Below are 16,653 nucleotides of genomic sequence, written 5' to 3'. Positions count from 1 at the left end.
TCTTTAAAAAGGAATTCGCTCCAGAAATCCGTTCCTTTTTGGAACTAGTTCCTTCCTAACACTGGCATAAATTATATGGTAAACAAATCTGTATAAATAAGTTAGTTTTATTAATAAATATTTAGTAAATAAATTTTAATAGGAACCTACGATAAGATGGGTAAACATCTTAATAGATATGGAAGAGGTTTTAAAAAATTATGTCATAATATAATGTCAAGAGGCACTTAAAATGTTTTATCTTCAACATGTAGAAGCATTATAAATGTATACCTAATAAATGGTTGCAGTAATTCGTAATAGCATAGTGGATAAGTTATTTATTTTCTCATTAGTTAATTAAAATATTGCACTTTTTTACGAAAATGTTGAACAACAATCTGTTTAAAAAAAGTAAGTATATAATATATTATTTTCCTATCCTAACCGTTTATAATTAATTAATCAAAATTAATTGTGTAACATTTATAGAAAGTGTATGGATTTACTGCTTGTTAAGTGTACTGTGTGTGCTAGTAATATTTTCCATAATAAAGGTAATTATTGTTGGTCCAAGTAATTTTATTGATGAATGTTTGGAACTTTTTGGTGGTGCCAATAAACAAACCTGGGTGTTCCTGGTTGCTGGTTCGAAAGGCTGGGATAATTATAGACATCAGGTATAAAAATGATGGTTATAAAAAGACAAAAATGCATTAATATATATTTATCATTATTATCATAATATGAAAAATTATTAAACTAATTGTAGCACTAGTTTTTAGGCTGACGTTTCACATGCATACCAAACATTGTTGAAGAATGGTATACCAGTTGACCGTATAATTGTAATGATGACAGATGATGTAGCCTTTGACTCTAAGTAAGATACATTTTTAATATAATTTCAAATCAACAAAAATTAACAGTTTTATTCTGGCCAAAGAATTAAATTTATCTTAGTACCGATACGTTTAAATAAGAATTCTGTTGAAATTACACTTATATTAATAACTAGAAACGTTACCTAATTATTTATTATTTAATTCATGACAATAAGAAATTATTTATAGGTAGGTATAGTACTAAGGCACTAAGCGCTATTTAAATAATTACATTTTTCTTTGCTCATAACTAAATAAATTATATACCTACCTACCTAAGTATATTAATTGAACATCGACTAATGATTTATGATTTGTATTGCTGATTATTTTATTTATTTATTTATTTATTTATAAACGGGTAATGAGGTAATTTTTTTTTGGTAGGTACAAAAAAAAATAATATTCTAATAATTAATATATAACCTGATGAAAATGTTTACAAATGTATGAAAAAATATATATGATAATGATAATAATGTTAGTAATTTTGTATGCTAATGAAAAAATCCTGCGGAGCTATAGTTATTATTTTAAATTGTGGAAAAAATGTGCTAATTTACACAATAGTTAGTTGTATAATTATATAAAAATCATTTATTGAGATTGGAGAGTAATTTGAGTGAGTCTTTTGCCTTTTAAGTTGTGTCATAAGTGATATAAGACGTGTCACGTGATATAAGACACGTGTATGGCTTAATTAGATGAAATAACTTCTTAATTATCCTAAAACTTTTTGGAAATAAAAGACTTTTAAATCAGCCTATAATTAAAAAACATTATATTTATTAGGTACCTGTTTTATGGATTAGCGTTACAAATGATTTTTTTCAAATGTCAAGAAAGTAAACTAGATTTTGAGATTTATTAAAAATTATGTGTTAAGGAACTCGTTCCAAAAAGAAAGGATTCCTAGAATGAGTTTTTTGTAGGAAGAAAGCTTAGAACTGCTTAAAATAAAATAAATAAAAAGTAAAATGGAAAAATTATTTTTTTGTGCAACATGAATGGAAATTAAAGTTTCTTTACATTTTAAAAAAAATTTTAATTTTAAATCGTTTGAAATTGTTCCTCATGTAATCTAAGTAAGTACCTAGTCCCATGTTAGAAATAAAAATATTATTAAATACCTATGTAAATAATTAACTATTTTGACAAAAATATTTTGATAAAATAATAAAAACATGTGTATTACAAACATCATAAAAATATAGTTTGCATTAAATAAATTAATACTATTATCTATTTTTAAAAACAATAAATAACTATAATTTTATTGGTTTTGTCTAAAAATAAAATAATAATATGAATAAATGTTAACTTAATCTTTTAAATACAGAAATCCATATCGTGGTGAATTATTTAATCATCCTAATGGTTCAGATGTCTATCAAGGTGTGCAAGTTGACTATAAAGGTGAGGTAAGTAAAGTAGTACAAAATTAAAAACTAACATAGGTAGGTACTCACATTTAAGACTAATTGTTTGTGATTCATTTTCAAAGGAAGTAAATAGTGAGCATTTCCTGAATGTATTAAATGGAAATAAGGCAGCTATGACAAACCTTGGCTCAGGTCGTGTAATTGAAAGGTGAGATATTTTTGAGTGAGTTATGATCAGTATTTAAATTCTAATAAGCTATGCATTTATATTAATTTATAGTAATCATAGAGATAATATTTTTGTCTATTTTGTTGGTCATGGAACATCGGGCATATTAGCATTTCCAGAAAATTACTTATATGCTGATGAACTAAACAATGCATTACAATCAATGTATAGTGATCATAAATTTAATAGTGTAAGATATTTAAGTTATAACCATCTAAAAATAGATATTAAAAAGGAAATTTTTAAGTTTTAATTTTTACAATTTTATTTTTAGATGCTCTTATACATAGAATCATGTAGAGCCGGTTCCTTATTTGATGGCATACTGAGTGAATCTAACAATAGTAAGTATACCTACTCGAAATTACTGCCCTAATAGTTGTAACAATTTAATTTTAGTTATCTTTCATTAAATTAGTATTTGCTGTAACTGCAGCTGGGCCGAGGGAAAGTTCATGGTCAATATATTGCATTGGTGAAGATGAAATACCAGATCTTTGCTTGGGTGATGAATTCAGTTGTACATGGATTGAAGATCAAGCAAATGTAATTTTTATTTTATTACTTAAGACAATCCAATTACATTAATATTTCATGAATTATTTCTATGAAGCTCGGTATATTATATCCATCACATGTGAATGAATTGGTTGAAAAAAGAACTGTTCTCAATCATTTTAATTACATCAGAACTTCAGTTAAACTAAGCAATGTGATGCCGTATGGAGACTTTAGTGTCGGTCAAAATAAATTGTCAGCATATATTGGCAAATCACCGGAAGTATTTTCCAAATATTCTTATCAGAATAGTGATATTCCATCATTTAATAAACATAATGTAAGTGTTTTATACTTGTATAACCAATTTAAATAATATTTTCCTAAATGTATGTAGGTACTTTTTTTTTAACAGGGTACAAATATGTTCAGTTATAAATTTTCCAATAATACGTATGAGCCATATCAGACAACGGAACAACCTAATGGAAAAAATAATACTATGAAACCAAGCTCCATTTACAATAGTATTGTATGTAGTTCTAGTTTATATTAAGGTATCATTATACACACATTATTTAATTTTATATAGATGAGAAAAATTATGGATAGAACATTTAATACAATTCTTCGAAGTGTGATAAAAAAATTGCCAGGATTTATTGGACATATTGATGAGCTTAAAGAACTTCCTAGTAATTTGCCATTAAATGTATTTCCATGTTACAGACAAACTTTGGATCACATCACTGCAAACTGTTTTTCTTTACCCAAGGTGAAATTACAAATAATTAATTATTTTAAATTCAATTATCTAGGTCTAGCTATGAAAGTTTAAAATTTATTAACTAAATATACCTATTTAATTATATTTTTTTCAAGTTGGTGGAAAAAACAATGGATACATTTTACATCAGTTAATTTAAATTGTAGTTAATTCATAATAATTAATAATATTCATAATTGCATAAAATATAAAAATATACTAATATTTGAAAAGAAAACACTGAAACAGTACCTAATATAGGTAGGTAGGTGTACAAAAAGTTGTTTTCAAAATTAAAGGTTGTATTTTGATTAATAATTTATTACAAGTAAAAATGTAATACCTACCTATGACTATTAAATACAAGACATTTAAAAGTTTTATACAAATTAAATTTATTTAAACTTTCTCAGAAACTATGGCATTTTTGTACTGAAATAATTGTTTTACCTATTAATATTTTTATATTTATATTGTTTGAAATATATAGAATAAATACTCACTTAATGAAGTGCACATATTCTTCAATCTATGTACAAGAGTTATAGACAGCGAATGGAAATCTGAAGAGTTTTATAATGTGTTTGAACAAGTTGTACACAATGTCTGTTCAAAAAATGCATCGATGTTTTCAAATTTACTTAAAATGACTGATATTTATTGAAATGTTTTATGTCAATACTCAATATTAAATACAATACATTAAGATACCTAGTATAAATATTAGATTTTGAATTTTAAATTTGAATGTATATAGGTACAATTTGAATTATATATTACTATTTAATATTATATTGTGTTTCATAAAAGTATTACTACTTTAATAATTATTCAATATAAATTTTGTTAAGAGAATGCTACACGACCGTTTGTTGTCTTCATCTAACAAGTGCGTAACATGGCAAATTTACGCTCAGGAGAACGTGTTTAGCTGTTAGTTTAAAATTTAGAGTGAATCGACCTATTATGAAACATGATGGTAAGTAAATTATCTGTGTTTGAAAGTGAGCTTTTTACAATTGTTCAATTTTTTAGTTAGTTATGCGTATTTAATATTGCGTAAATAAAAAATGCTCATATCTCACATAAAAACTGAATTATTGTAAAATCCCACATACAAACATAGATAATGTTCTTACCATCTTCATAATAAGTCGATTCACTCCAATTTTTAAACTAAGTGAGTTAAATGTGATCTGCTGAGCGTAAATTTGTTATGTTATGCAATTGTAAAACGGAGACAACAAATATCTGTGTAGCGTCCTCTTAATAGGTTTTGAGTCAAACATATTTTAGTAATAATTTCACTAATAAACAACCTAGAATAATTACAATAACTTTATTTTTATTATTGTCATGGTAAAATTTAGCAGCAATTCAAACTAATTAAGATAAACTTGAATTGTTTTATTATTTACTTTTGATCAATTCACAGGAGACTACTTATGAATTGATTAACATTAAACAATATCGAAATATTGTAATTACAATTTATGTCAATATCTTGACATTGTATTCATTTATTTATAAATGTTTATTGTTTATAATAATTTTATCGAGTTAGTTTAAGTACAATTTTTGTAACTCATTAAATTCATAGAAAATCAATTAATTTTTTAATAAAAAGATTAAAAAAATTTAGCCGTATTTTTTTAAAATGTATGTATTTTACAAATAATAATTATGATAATTTATAAGAGATAATTTTACCATTAAATAATTAATTTGAATAGAATTTAAGAGATTAGACAAAATTAATAATACATATTCATTATAAATTATAGTCGAGGACGTTCATACTTGTACTAATGTACTGTTGGGAATCGGAGTTGTAACTTGTAAGTTGTAATCGCCAAATAGCAAACAACATATAAGCATTCAACATTCTGCATTCAGCACAATTGCAATTTGTAACAAGCAAAGTACTATACTTATATACTCAACAGTAATACTCATAACTCATTACCACAAATTTGTATACTAGGATGCATATAAAATACACGTAGTACAAGGTCTATGTATACAGTAAAATAGGTAGTAAATAGAATTTAAAAGCATATAATTTTATGTTCTATGGATTTACTGTCTTGAATTTTCAATATCCGTCCGGCTAGCGGCAGACATTCTGTATTCAGTAATCACTATTTAAATCTGGCCATTTAATTTTTCATGATTCCGGATATCAATTATTAATATCAATCATAATTCAAAATTATATTGATGGTAACGACCGTGCGTGTGGCTACACTGTAAAGCGCTTATCATCTTCGCTTATATCTTAGTCCGTGTCGTCCGTGATTGGGCTTATTGTTTTACTTTCTTTCGCACACGTCACACAATTACACAAAACCACAATCACACACACACACCCTTATACACACAACAGTGGTCCATTCATATTATCTCAATGATTTCGGAATCCCATTCGATTGTAGACAGGAATACATAACATTATTATAAGTATTATCTCTTAGCAAGTTCGATCGCCCGAGATCGAGGTCGTCGGCGGGTAACAAAAAAGAGAAATCTGTCGTTGCGATCTCAGAGCCGTAGCCCGCAACGGCACAGCTGCACTGCCGCAGTTGTAACTTGTAAGTTGAGCCGCCGGCTTTACGTTTGACGAGGCCGATTACACCGCCGTAATATTGTTTATTCTTCCATGGTCGGAGCTACACGCTAACAAGGGAATCAACGAACTCCACACCGACCACGACTAGCGTGCCGCCCGACCTCCACCACCAAATCATGACCATTTCGGTTCATAACAACGATTAATCGTAATGATGTGATAAACACAGTACACATATATATATAAACACACACACACACACACATACACAAAAGCGCACACACACAAAACTATGTGATTTCGTAACGTTGTACGTGTACGTGGATTATATATGTATATGTATAAATATATTTATATATACATATAATATATTATAATATAAAATGTGCGTGTGTGTGTGTGAGCGCGCGCGCGCGCGTGTGTGTTCATACTTCCATAATCGATTGTAAACTCGAATAATTTGTCTATATAATTATTATTGTTGTTGTTGTTGTTGTCGTCGTCGTCGTCGTCGTCGTAGCCTTTGTCGTTGCCGTTGTTGTCGTTGATGTTGAAGATCTAAGCGTAACGCCGCAGTCGTGTCCGCGCCGGCGGACGCGCGACCGCCCGCCAAAGTACGGCCGAGTAATATGGCCCAAGCCCGAACACGTTGATCGTCGCCGGGCCAAAAACGAGACGAGCGTGTCGTGTCGGACACCGTTGGTGTGTGCGTGTGTTTGCATGTGAGTGTGTTTGTTTGCGCCGTCAGGCCGTCGGGTAGTGGGCACTGGGATTATCCCACTATCCCGGTCCTAATCGCCAACGCGTTCGTGCTTTATCTACGAGCTTAATGACTGGTTGACGAATGACGAATAATAATCTTTCAGAGCATGACATATATCAACAACACAATCATGTTGATCGAAGAAGAAGTCGCCGGCAACATGTCGAACAAACACAACAGCAAGGTTCAAGATAAAAATATTTGGAAATCTTTGAGGACACACATTTTATCTCGCCGCGAGAAGAACAAACAAGGTACGTTTCTCTGTCGTCAGGAAAATTATTTTATTATTTTGCATCTCACTCGGTAGGTAGGGCATAATTAATATTATTAATTTGGTGTCTTGTGGTAGGCACATGCATACCGTACCATAAAGTGTCGCGATATTATATGGCTGAGTTTGTGGACGAACGAAAGCGAATGTGAAATAAATTCAAATTTATCCTAAACTAATGACAAAATTAGAACATTCTAAGTTATTTTTAAAGGGGGTCAGATAATTTGTTCTTAACAACATACCTAGTTATGGCATTTTTTTTTCTCATGGTGTTGAGAACTGGAGGGGGGACCTCGTTAGCATTACGTCCCCTCAACCTAGGTATGGCCTGAAATCAGTTGGACTGAAAAATTGATTGTTTTTTAATTTAATAATGCTGCCTATTAAATTAACTAAAAAAAGACATCTCAACTAGGTACATATTATTCATCAAATGCTGGACATGTGTTTCAGTAAGACTCGGACTTTGTCCTTATTTCTTAAACTGCTAGTTTTTGCTCCAAATGGAATCATTTATAGACATGTGGTTAAGCATTTATTACTTAATGTTTTTTTCAATAGGTAAGTCGTAGGTAGGTACTCTTAATATAATCCAAATATTTAACTGAATCGTGTTTTAAATAAATTAATTCCCTTTAATGAATTAGGTATTAATTTTCTAATGAATATCAAGTTCTGTAGAAATACTCTACAGTATTTGAGTACTAAAAATTATTGATACGTTGCAACTTATCGGTATATAAAACCAATTAACCATATACGAATGCAAACTCTATAGATGTGATTAAAAATAGTAATTAAAGGGCAGGAGTTCATGGGGAGCAATTAAAAAATATAGTGTTACAACCTTTAGATAGTTGTATGTCAATTATCATGATACATATTTTGTTAAACACATTATTTTGATAAAGTGAATTTATGAATAATAGATGTATTTACCTACATTTTTTAATACAATAATAGGTACCTGTTCAAAAATAATATGATACTTAACCGTAACTACCTATGTTGACCAGTTTCTTCTGTTCACTAAAAATGTTGTGTAGAAAAATTGTGACGATATTAAATTATATTACATTTATTTAAAGTGTAGCTCTTTAATTTTATTAAATTTTCATCTTATCTTTCATTTCAAGAATATTATAATTTTTTTTTAATATGTATCTAAACGTTCCTCATCATCTTATTGTTTATGCATATTATGATTATTTTATGATTTATTAAATTTACTTTTTTAACAAGACAATACAAATAATAATTGGTGATTAAATCTGTACCAACTAATATTCTTGTAACAAAATTAGGCGTTGAAAAAGAAATTCTTAGGACTCTAAATTGTAATTTTATATTAGGTTTCCTTATTTCACATGATATACAGATTATTACATAGGTATACATAATATATAGACTGTGATAGTTATATAAATGTAATTCACATAAATTGCATGCTCATTTAAATTTAGGCTGTGAAGCACAAACCTATAATTCTGTCCCAGATCCCCCCTTCCCCCTATCATTGTTTTAAAATGTAATCAAATGTACCTACCTATTAAAACAATTTTTATTTGTTTTGTACTTTTGTTTAATAAAGAAATTTGATTTTCTTAGAGAATATAATGTTTAAAATACCTAGGTATATAATAACTTCCTACTCTCTCAAATGTTAGTTTCTATAGTTATTACTAAAGACCGGATTTATATGTTTTTACATATCGTTACTGGGTCTATGCAGTCTTATGAGAGTAAAAAATGTAGATGATTTGTTCAATTCTGAATGCATAGAAAAAAGTTTTTTTTGCATATTTGAGAATATTTTATGGGTTAGAGAATATTTAACTCATTTAGCATATTTTGGAATATTTCGTAAATTGTGAGAAAAAATGTGTATTTATTTTTAATTTTAATATTACGGTACTTAGAAAAAAATTTTTTGAACATTTTTAATTTTTAATTTTATTATTTCCAACTCTTACTAAAGTGCAATAATATTCCATTAGAATACGAAACTTTAAATACCTAATAATTAACTCACTATTAATATAAAATTGAAAAAAAAAAAATTTTAATGCATATTTAAGTAAATATAATGATGTTTATTGATTATTTTTGTATATTTTGCATATTTTAGCATATTTTTTAAATTTTTAAGAGAATATAATGAGAATATTTTAAGGTTTTTTCGAGAATATTAGCATCATATTTAAGGTATTTTAAGAGAATATAAATCCGGTCTTTAGTTATTACATATTTATTTATTTATTATTGAATACGGGATGTGCATAATTAACATTGTTTAGTATATATAACAGGGCATGAAACCGCTTATGAAAAATTAGGTGACAAGGTCCGGTAGGACCCAAAAAAATTTTCGTAAGTGGTTACTGGTTTTAGGGGTTTTTAGAATTAGTGGTAATTGATTACCGGTTATTGGTTTGGAAGCGGTTTTAATTCTTCAAGATTACCGATAACCACTTCGGAAACGGTTTTTTTTCGGAAAATTTTAGTCTTACTTTAATTTACACAAAACAAATATCCACTTCATAAAACAATTTAGAGACAAGCTAAACTAAAAAATAAATATGCATCTAAACATTTGGTTTTTTATTCATTTGCTTATAAAAAATGATTGGATAGTGCTATTAAAAAAAAGCATACTGTTGCACAGATATATCAGTTCTTCTTTAAGTGCTGTGAGAATTTGGTAGTTCTACAACAAATATGGTGCGAGAAAAGTTGTCCAGCGCAAAACAGTTTTTGCTATGTTCTACATTTGTAAAACGGAAACAACACTTGCGGGTGTGACATCCTCTTATTACTTATCATTGTGGCTACAGAGAGTATATCATATTTAATCATACTTATGATTAAATTACATTTATTATCTTGTAAATAAAATTATTAATCAAAAAAATAGCGTAATTTTTTTTGATATTTCCACTTTTGTTGAATTGACCGGTTTTTAAAAAAAAAAAGGTTACCGCTACACGTTACCCCTTAATTGAACTTGGTGGTTACCGGTAATTGTTAGCCGCTTCTTAAAATGTAAACTTACAAACCGGGAAGCGGTTACCAGACCCAAAATTGGTCATGGTAACCGGTTTCAAGCCCTGATATATAATAACTAAGAGAAAAAAAAATAATATTAAATATTGTCATTAAATAATAAATATTTACATACCTATCCTAACCTATAGGTGTGATACCATTGATACCTTTATAATATAAGAAAACTATTATGGTTTTTATGTATTAAACTATAACAAGTTACAACAAAATACATACTAATTTAGTAAAAATAAAGGTGCGTCCACGCTTGGAGCAAATTTACATTGTTAAAAAATTTGTAATCCATAGGCCAACGTATAGCGTGTGTGCCGCACACCAAATCTTACGTGATGCACAACTAGTGTGGACGCGGCTTAATAAAATAGGTTAGCACTCTAGAAGCAATTTTATGTTATATTTCACTCTAGGTATACTATATTATACTATATTATATTTTACTGATTTGGTCACAAAAAAAACATCTGTGGATCTTGTTCTGCTGTATAGTACTGTATTTATACAATATGTGTTAAGTGTACCTCATCATTAAATGTGCTCAATTTTAATTCAATGATATATCATATCATATTATTTAAATAATGATTCTTAGCGGAAGTAGTCTGCTGGTAATATCTTTTGAATAACAACAAAAAAACGAAAATTATTTAAACAATTTTAACAATTTACTTTTATTGTCAAAACTAAATATTTCATCATAAAGAAAATCGGCAAACATTTAATATGAGTATTCAAGGATGTAATAGTCAATGCGTAGACACTAGACAGTACAAAGACTTGTAGGTACGTGAAAAATTATTTTCGTAAATAGCCAGATTTTGATTTAACTACGATTATAGAAACTGTGCTTTCAGAAATTGTAATAAATGTCTAATATATATAACATATCTATAAATACAGTAGGTATTTTGAAAACATTTTTGTTGCATTATTTAAAGTCAATTAAACAATATTGAGTTCAATTAGACCTGAATTAAAAATGTCTTACTTCAAAGAAAATTCATGAATCATAAATATGTATTGATAAGTAACCATTAATTGTACTTAACTATTGGGAATTAGGTAATTTTTACATTTTTTTCTTTTCCATGGTGATAAACAAAGCGTAAAAAAAATCAGTTAGAAAAATAGAATCTGTACCCTGCCCAAAAACATATATTATTTATGTTAAAAATTATCTGGCAATAAACAATTTTGAGTATGTGCATATCATGTTTTTTTTTATGTTTTTTCAATATTAAAATTCAATACATATTTATAAGATTTTAATGTTACGAGTTTGTACCTATAATATTATAATTTATAAATGCTCATATTATATCACAGATATTTGTGTCTGTGTACACGATAAATAGTCGAAATATTTATTTCGATTTTCTTCAACAGTAGAGACTTAATTTTGTTCATAAAATATTTTATGTTTGTATTTTCTAGACATGATTTTCAAAATATTTTGGCTCTTTTTGTGCTTGTTTTAGCCATTTAAAACTGTCAATTTTTTTTGTGCAAATGTTGTATGCTCCATCAATCTAGTTTGACAGTTTTAAACAAATTCAAATGTTTAGAAAGTTTGTCAAAATCACGTAGATTATCACATTATTTTATTGTTAACTATATTTAGATCTTAGAATAATTCAAATTTTGCATAAACATGTTTACATTGTTAGATTTAATTTTTCATTGCTGTCGTGTTGTGGGTTCATACAGTGTCGTGTAGTAGGATGATAGAATAATGAACCATAGTGGCAATTGTGACAACTAATATTATATTACTCATGTGTTATGAACTTGTTTTTTTATTTTTAGGGGTGCATTATAAATAGTTTAAAATAGCTATATTTGGATATAGGGTAGATTGTTCCCCCCCCCCCAAAAAAAAAAAACATTAACGGGTGCTGGTCAGTACTTTTGCTGCCTAATAATGGAAACAAATATCCATTTTTATGGATTGATAACAGATAGGTCCTATTTAATATGTATAATAAAAATTATTATAATTTTGAATAGTTTTGGTATATGAATATAATAGGTACACAAGTTCACATAAGTTCTTTGGATTATATTATTAATTTAACTAATGAATATGAAGTAGGGTCATTGGACCCCCCCCCTTCTATCACACCGTCCAGTCTTGCATACTTATACCCCCCTCCCACCATATAAATTTAATACAGATTGAATATATTCTTGTTTTTTAATAATATTAAAAAAATATATATATATATTATATTTTACCAACACTTGCCCTACCTTAAACTGTCTATGATAAAAATGAAATGTGTGTATTAAAAATACTTAACTTAGCATAGTATTTCAAAAATTATATAAATAAATTAATATGTTGTATACATATATTTTTTCAATCAGTATTTAAAATATATTTTAATTAATAGCTGAAGTTGATGCTGAGGTGCTAAGAAAAAAAAAATGTGTAGAATATCAAAAAATGCAAGAAAACAAATTGTCATTAGCACAGATCAATGGCCGTTTATCTCAACTACGAGACAAACGTGATGAACTTGAAGAAGAAAAACGTGCACTCTTGAATCAGTCACAAGCTACTGATGATAGTATGGCAACTTCTTTAGTAGTGCCTAAAACTGAGTCTAATTGGTATTAATACTATTGAAATGCGTAATTTTTAATTTTATTGGTTTTTACTTACATATATCTATTTTATTTTTATTTTTCAGTGAACCTATCAACAATAAGACAGTAGTCTCTAACAATATCAATAATGCTGTAGTTACAAATCATCGGTCGACCCCTTTACTTCAACAACAACAACAACATATATTTAGACAACAAACTACAGCAGTAAATGCACAGTCTGGTGCAGGATCTCCTGCTGCAGGTAGCGGATTAAGTCCATTGGCACAACAGTCTTTGATGATGCACAATTCCAGTACCAGTAACACTGGAGGTAGTAACCAAACATTATTGGTTTGTTCACCAGCCACAATAAATGCTGCAAACAATCAGAACAATAATGTGACTCGTTCTACTATGTCATTAGCAGCTTCTTTATCTAGCACAATGACTTTTACAAAATTTCCGACGTTGTATAGCAGTAGTACCACTCATTTATTAGCGCCGGTAAATTAAAAAAATTAAATTTCATTTAAATATGTTTACAATGTAAGTTTCTTTCTAAACTATTACATTATAATCACTAACAGACTTCTTGGCACACAATTCAAGCATTGTGTTATTGATTGTATTACATAATATTATATTTCCAAACTATTTTTCCTCTCTATTCACTCTACTTACTTTATGGCTGACATTAATTCAAATCACTACAAAATAAATTTTGAAAATTACCTACATACTAACTTCCTCTCTAATATTTCACTATTAATATGAAACTATTGTAGTTTATACTCCATATTAGGGTAATTTTAATTTATATTTTTATATTTATTTAGAATGTTGGAACCAGTAACAAAATGGGTAGAACACCATCTCCACAACCCCAAAATATACAGCAGCAAAACTATCAACAACCACAAATTGTTGTACCTTTCCCTCCATATAAGCCAATGAATAGTGGTGGTAGCACTACTAATAATTTAAATTCTACTGCTCCAGCTCCTGTAGTAAATAGCATAAATCAGTCGTTAGCTACTGGAGCCAATAGCAATTATCCTAGTAAGTTTTTAGGACAAGAGAGACATTTTTGTACAAATATATAATATATAAGTTTTTCTTTGTGATACTACAAAGTTTCTCTATGTGATGAAATAGTAGTTATATATTCTTCACTATTGAAAGAAAATCAAAAAAAAATTGTAATACTCCAAGCTTAATTTTTTTTTTTTTATACTTTAATTTAGTTGAAAATTCAAATAGACGTGGAAATAGAGAAGATACTACACAGTCATTTAATAGAAATGTTTGGATAAACAACAACTGCAACAATAGTAATAGTAAGAAAATATGACATATTTATTTTCATATTGTAGATTTATTATTTTAGTTAATGCAATTTTTTCTTTAAGTAATATCATTGAGTACTCAATGGTAATATTTATTTAGCTTAGGTATGTTTTATATTCAATTTAATATTAATTGTTACTGTTCAATATTTATTTATTTTTTACTTGTTTTTGTGCTGGACACACATTTTTTATTTCTGACTGATTTTTTTTAAGATTTTCATTGTCATGGTTATTTATAAAGGGGATGTCAGCACACTATTTGTTTTCTGTCTCTGGTACACGCCCAACATACATGAAATGCATTTACGCAGAATCATTTTTTTTATATTTTTAAGTTATCTTAGAATAAAATCATTACAAAAACGATAGAGATTGATATTTTTGAGGGTATGACATATCCAAATTTGTCTCAAAACAATTTAAACATCATTTAAATTTACAAAAAAAATTTGTTTATTTTGAAAATATAATATTGATGTCATTTCCCTAAAATATTATTCTATATACTTGTTGTATTTGGTTATTTTACTCTAAGGTTACTTAAAAACAGAAAAAATTATTCAGGGTCTATGTTGCGTATGGGCCAGAGAGAGAAAACAAATGGTGCACTACGTCCTCTTAACAAAAACATATTATTTTATGAATCATAGATTTTCCTTGTAGAGTAAAAATGTCAATTAAGGTGGAATGGGTTTTATTTTTATGATAAAATTACATTTTAGTAATTTTAGTAAAGTTAATTTAATGTACCTAAGTATTCCATTTATATTCTTATACTGTATTTAAAAAAAAAAAGTAAGGTACCTATTACAATTTTTTGTTTTTAGAAAACTCACAACCTAATGTCAGCAACTATGGATCATTCTACCAACCTAATTCTACTTCTGCAGTTAATTACTGTGTCAATAATGGCATTTTATCTTCAGCCCCATCATTATCTTCAGTAAATACAGTATATAGTTATTCTGGGCCACCACCGCCACCACCTCCGCCGCCACCACGAACAGAATCATCTAATAGTGTTAATTTAAGTGTGAGTACAGCTGGTGATCATGGAGCTCAGCAAATACCAAAGCCTCTTTCTTCTCATCAACACCACCAACCTCATCACCATGCACACTCCCATCCACCTATGTACATGAGCCCAGGAATTCGAAACCAAACTAATAATCACACATGTATGTTTTTTGTGAATATAAATATGTTTAGGTTAAAAAGTGTTCTAATGGTTGTTTTGTTTTCATCAGATCACCCTAAACCACCTCATGGTGTCTACCCGGATGATAAGTTGGTACCTCCTCCGCCATCTAATTTTTATCAACAGCAAGGCAATAGAAATATTCATATGTCAAATACAACAACAGTTACGTCACAACCACATCAGATGGTATGTAGTTTTAAATTAGTTTGAGAAATAGACATGCAAATATTCTGATTTCTACTGTTTGTTGAGCAGAATCAAAAACCGCACAATATTGGTTATCCTATGCGACACCCCACAGCTGCATCTCCAGCTTCCCAACTCTCTCCAGCAATTATTCAGTCGTCTCAACAACACGTGAGTTAATCAATATATTTTATTCTTTACAAATTATACTATCTATTTATATTTTAATAACAGGCCTCATATACTGTTCCGACAAGTTCAGTCACAGGGTATTCAAATAAACCGCCTGCCACTGTTGTTTCAACTGCTGATATGCCTAGATATCAACAACAACAACCACCGCAAACACCAATGTCTAGACATGAATAACATTTGTATCATTAATAAATGTTGATAGTTGACGAGAATACCTAGATTAAATGGAATTTAATGTATTGCTTAGTTTTAATACTCTTTTAAACACTTAGTATGAAAAATACTGTGGTGTTTGTTATACATTATTATTACAATTATATATATATTTTTTTGTACTTTGTAAATTTAATGACACATACTTTTAAGTTGTTTTATATATGCGGGGGTATTCAATTATAATATTGATATTTGTATGTATAAAAATGATTTTTAAATAATTCTTGATATAGTTTAAATATTTTAATTGTAAAACTGATTAAATTATTTAATAAACTGATTGTTTAATTTGGTTACATAACGCTTATATTTTTATTAGTACTTGGAATAGAATCATTCAATACATTCTTCCCACCAATCAAATTTTACTCAATTATAAACGTTCTGTTGAGTTTAGGATTATGTTTATAAATCGATCTGGACAAAAATGACTACACTGCTTTTAGTAATAAGTAACATTTACTAAACGCATGACGAACACATAAGTAATATTATAATGTAGTA

General features: G+C 28.3%; 2 protein-coding genes across 5 annotated transcripts; both read left to right on the top strand.

The window, feature by feature from the left end:
• The first annotated feature begins 239 nt into the window (after window positions 1–239).
• Window positions 240–4,448, top strand: LOC132952362 (legumain-like). 4 transcript variants are annotated; one of them, XM_061024656.1, is made up of 12 exons: window positions 240–393; window positions 472–659; window positions 765–862; window positions 2,203–2,284; window positions 2,368–2,453; window positions 2,526–2,664; window positions 2,749–2,818; window positions 2,893–3,020; window positions 3,088–3,312; window positions 3,388–3,504; window positions 3,565–3,747; window positions 4,229–4,448. In XM_061024656.1, the coding sequence occupies exons 1-12, from the start codon at window positions 366–368 to the stop codon at window positions 4,400–4,402; spliced, it is 1,518 nt and encodes a 505-aa protein (XP_060880639.1). In that variant the 5' UTR covers window positions 240–365; the 3' UTR covers window positions 4,403–4,448. The 4 variants fall into 4 exon arrangements, with proteins under 4 accessions (XP_060880639.1, XP_060880631.1, XP_060880645.1 ...); XM_061024648.1 differs by having other exon boundaries at window positions 2,502–2,664; XM_061024662.1 differs by lacking the exon at window positions 240–393 and having other exon boundaries at window positions 520–659; window positions 758–862; window positions 2,502–2,664.
• A 1,507-nt stretch (window positions 4,449–5,955) lies between these two features.
• Window positions 5,956–16,450, top strand: LOC132952353 (hybrid signal transduction histidine kinase A-like). The gene is made up of 10 exons (XM_061024638.1): window positions 5,956–7,029; window positions 7,174–7,324; window positions 12,804–13,023; window positions 13,104–13,506; window positions 13,839–14,061; window positions 14,247–14,339; window positions 15,179–15,529; window positions 15,599–15,738; window positions 15,808–15,909; window positions 15,973–16,450. Exons 2-10 carry the CDS (start codon window positions 7,177–7,179, stop codon window positions 16,105–16,107), a joined length of 1,815 nt encoding a protein of 604 aa, XP_060880621.1. The 5' UTR covers window positions 5,956–7,029; window positions 7,174–7,176; the 3' UTR covers window positions 16,108–16,450.
• The last annotated feature ends 203 nt before the right edge of the window (window positions 16,451–16,653 follow it).

This window comes from Metopolophium dirhodum, chromosome 1, assembly GCF_019925205.1.
Source record: "Metopolophium dirhodum isolate CAU chromosome 1, ASM1992520v1, whole genome shotgun sequence".
Taxonomy (NCBI): domain Eukaryota; kingdom Metazoa; phylum Arthropoda; class Insecta; order Hemiptera; family Aphididae; genus Metopolophium; species Metopolophium dirhodum.
This window is presented reverse-complemented; position numbering and strand designations above follow the sequence as displayed.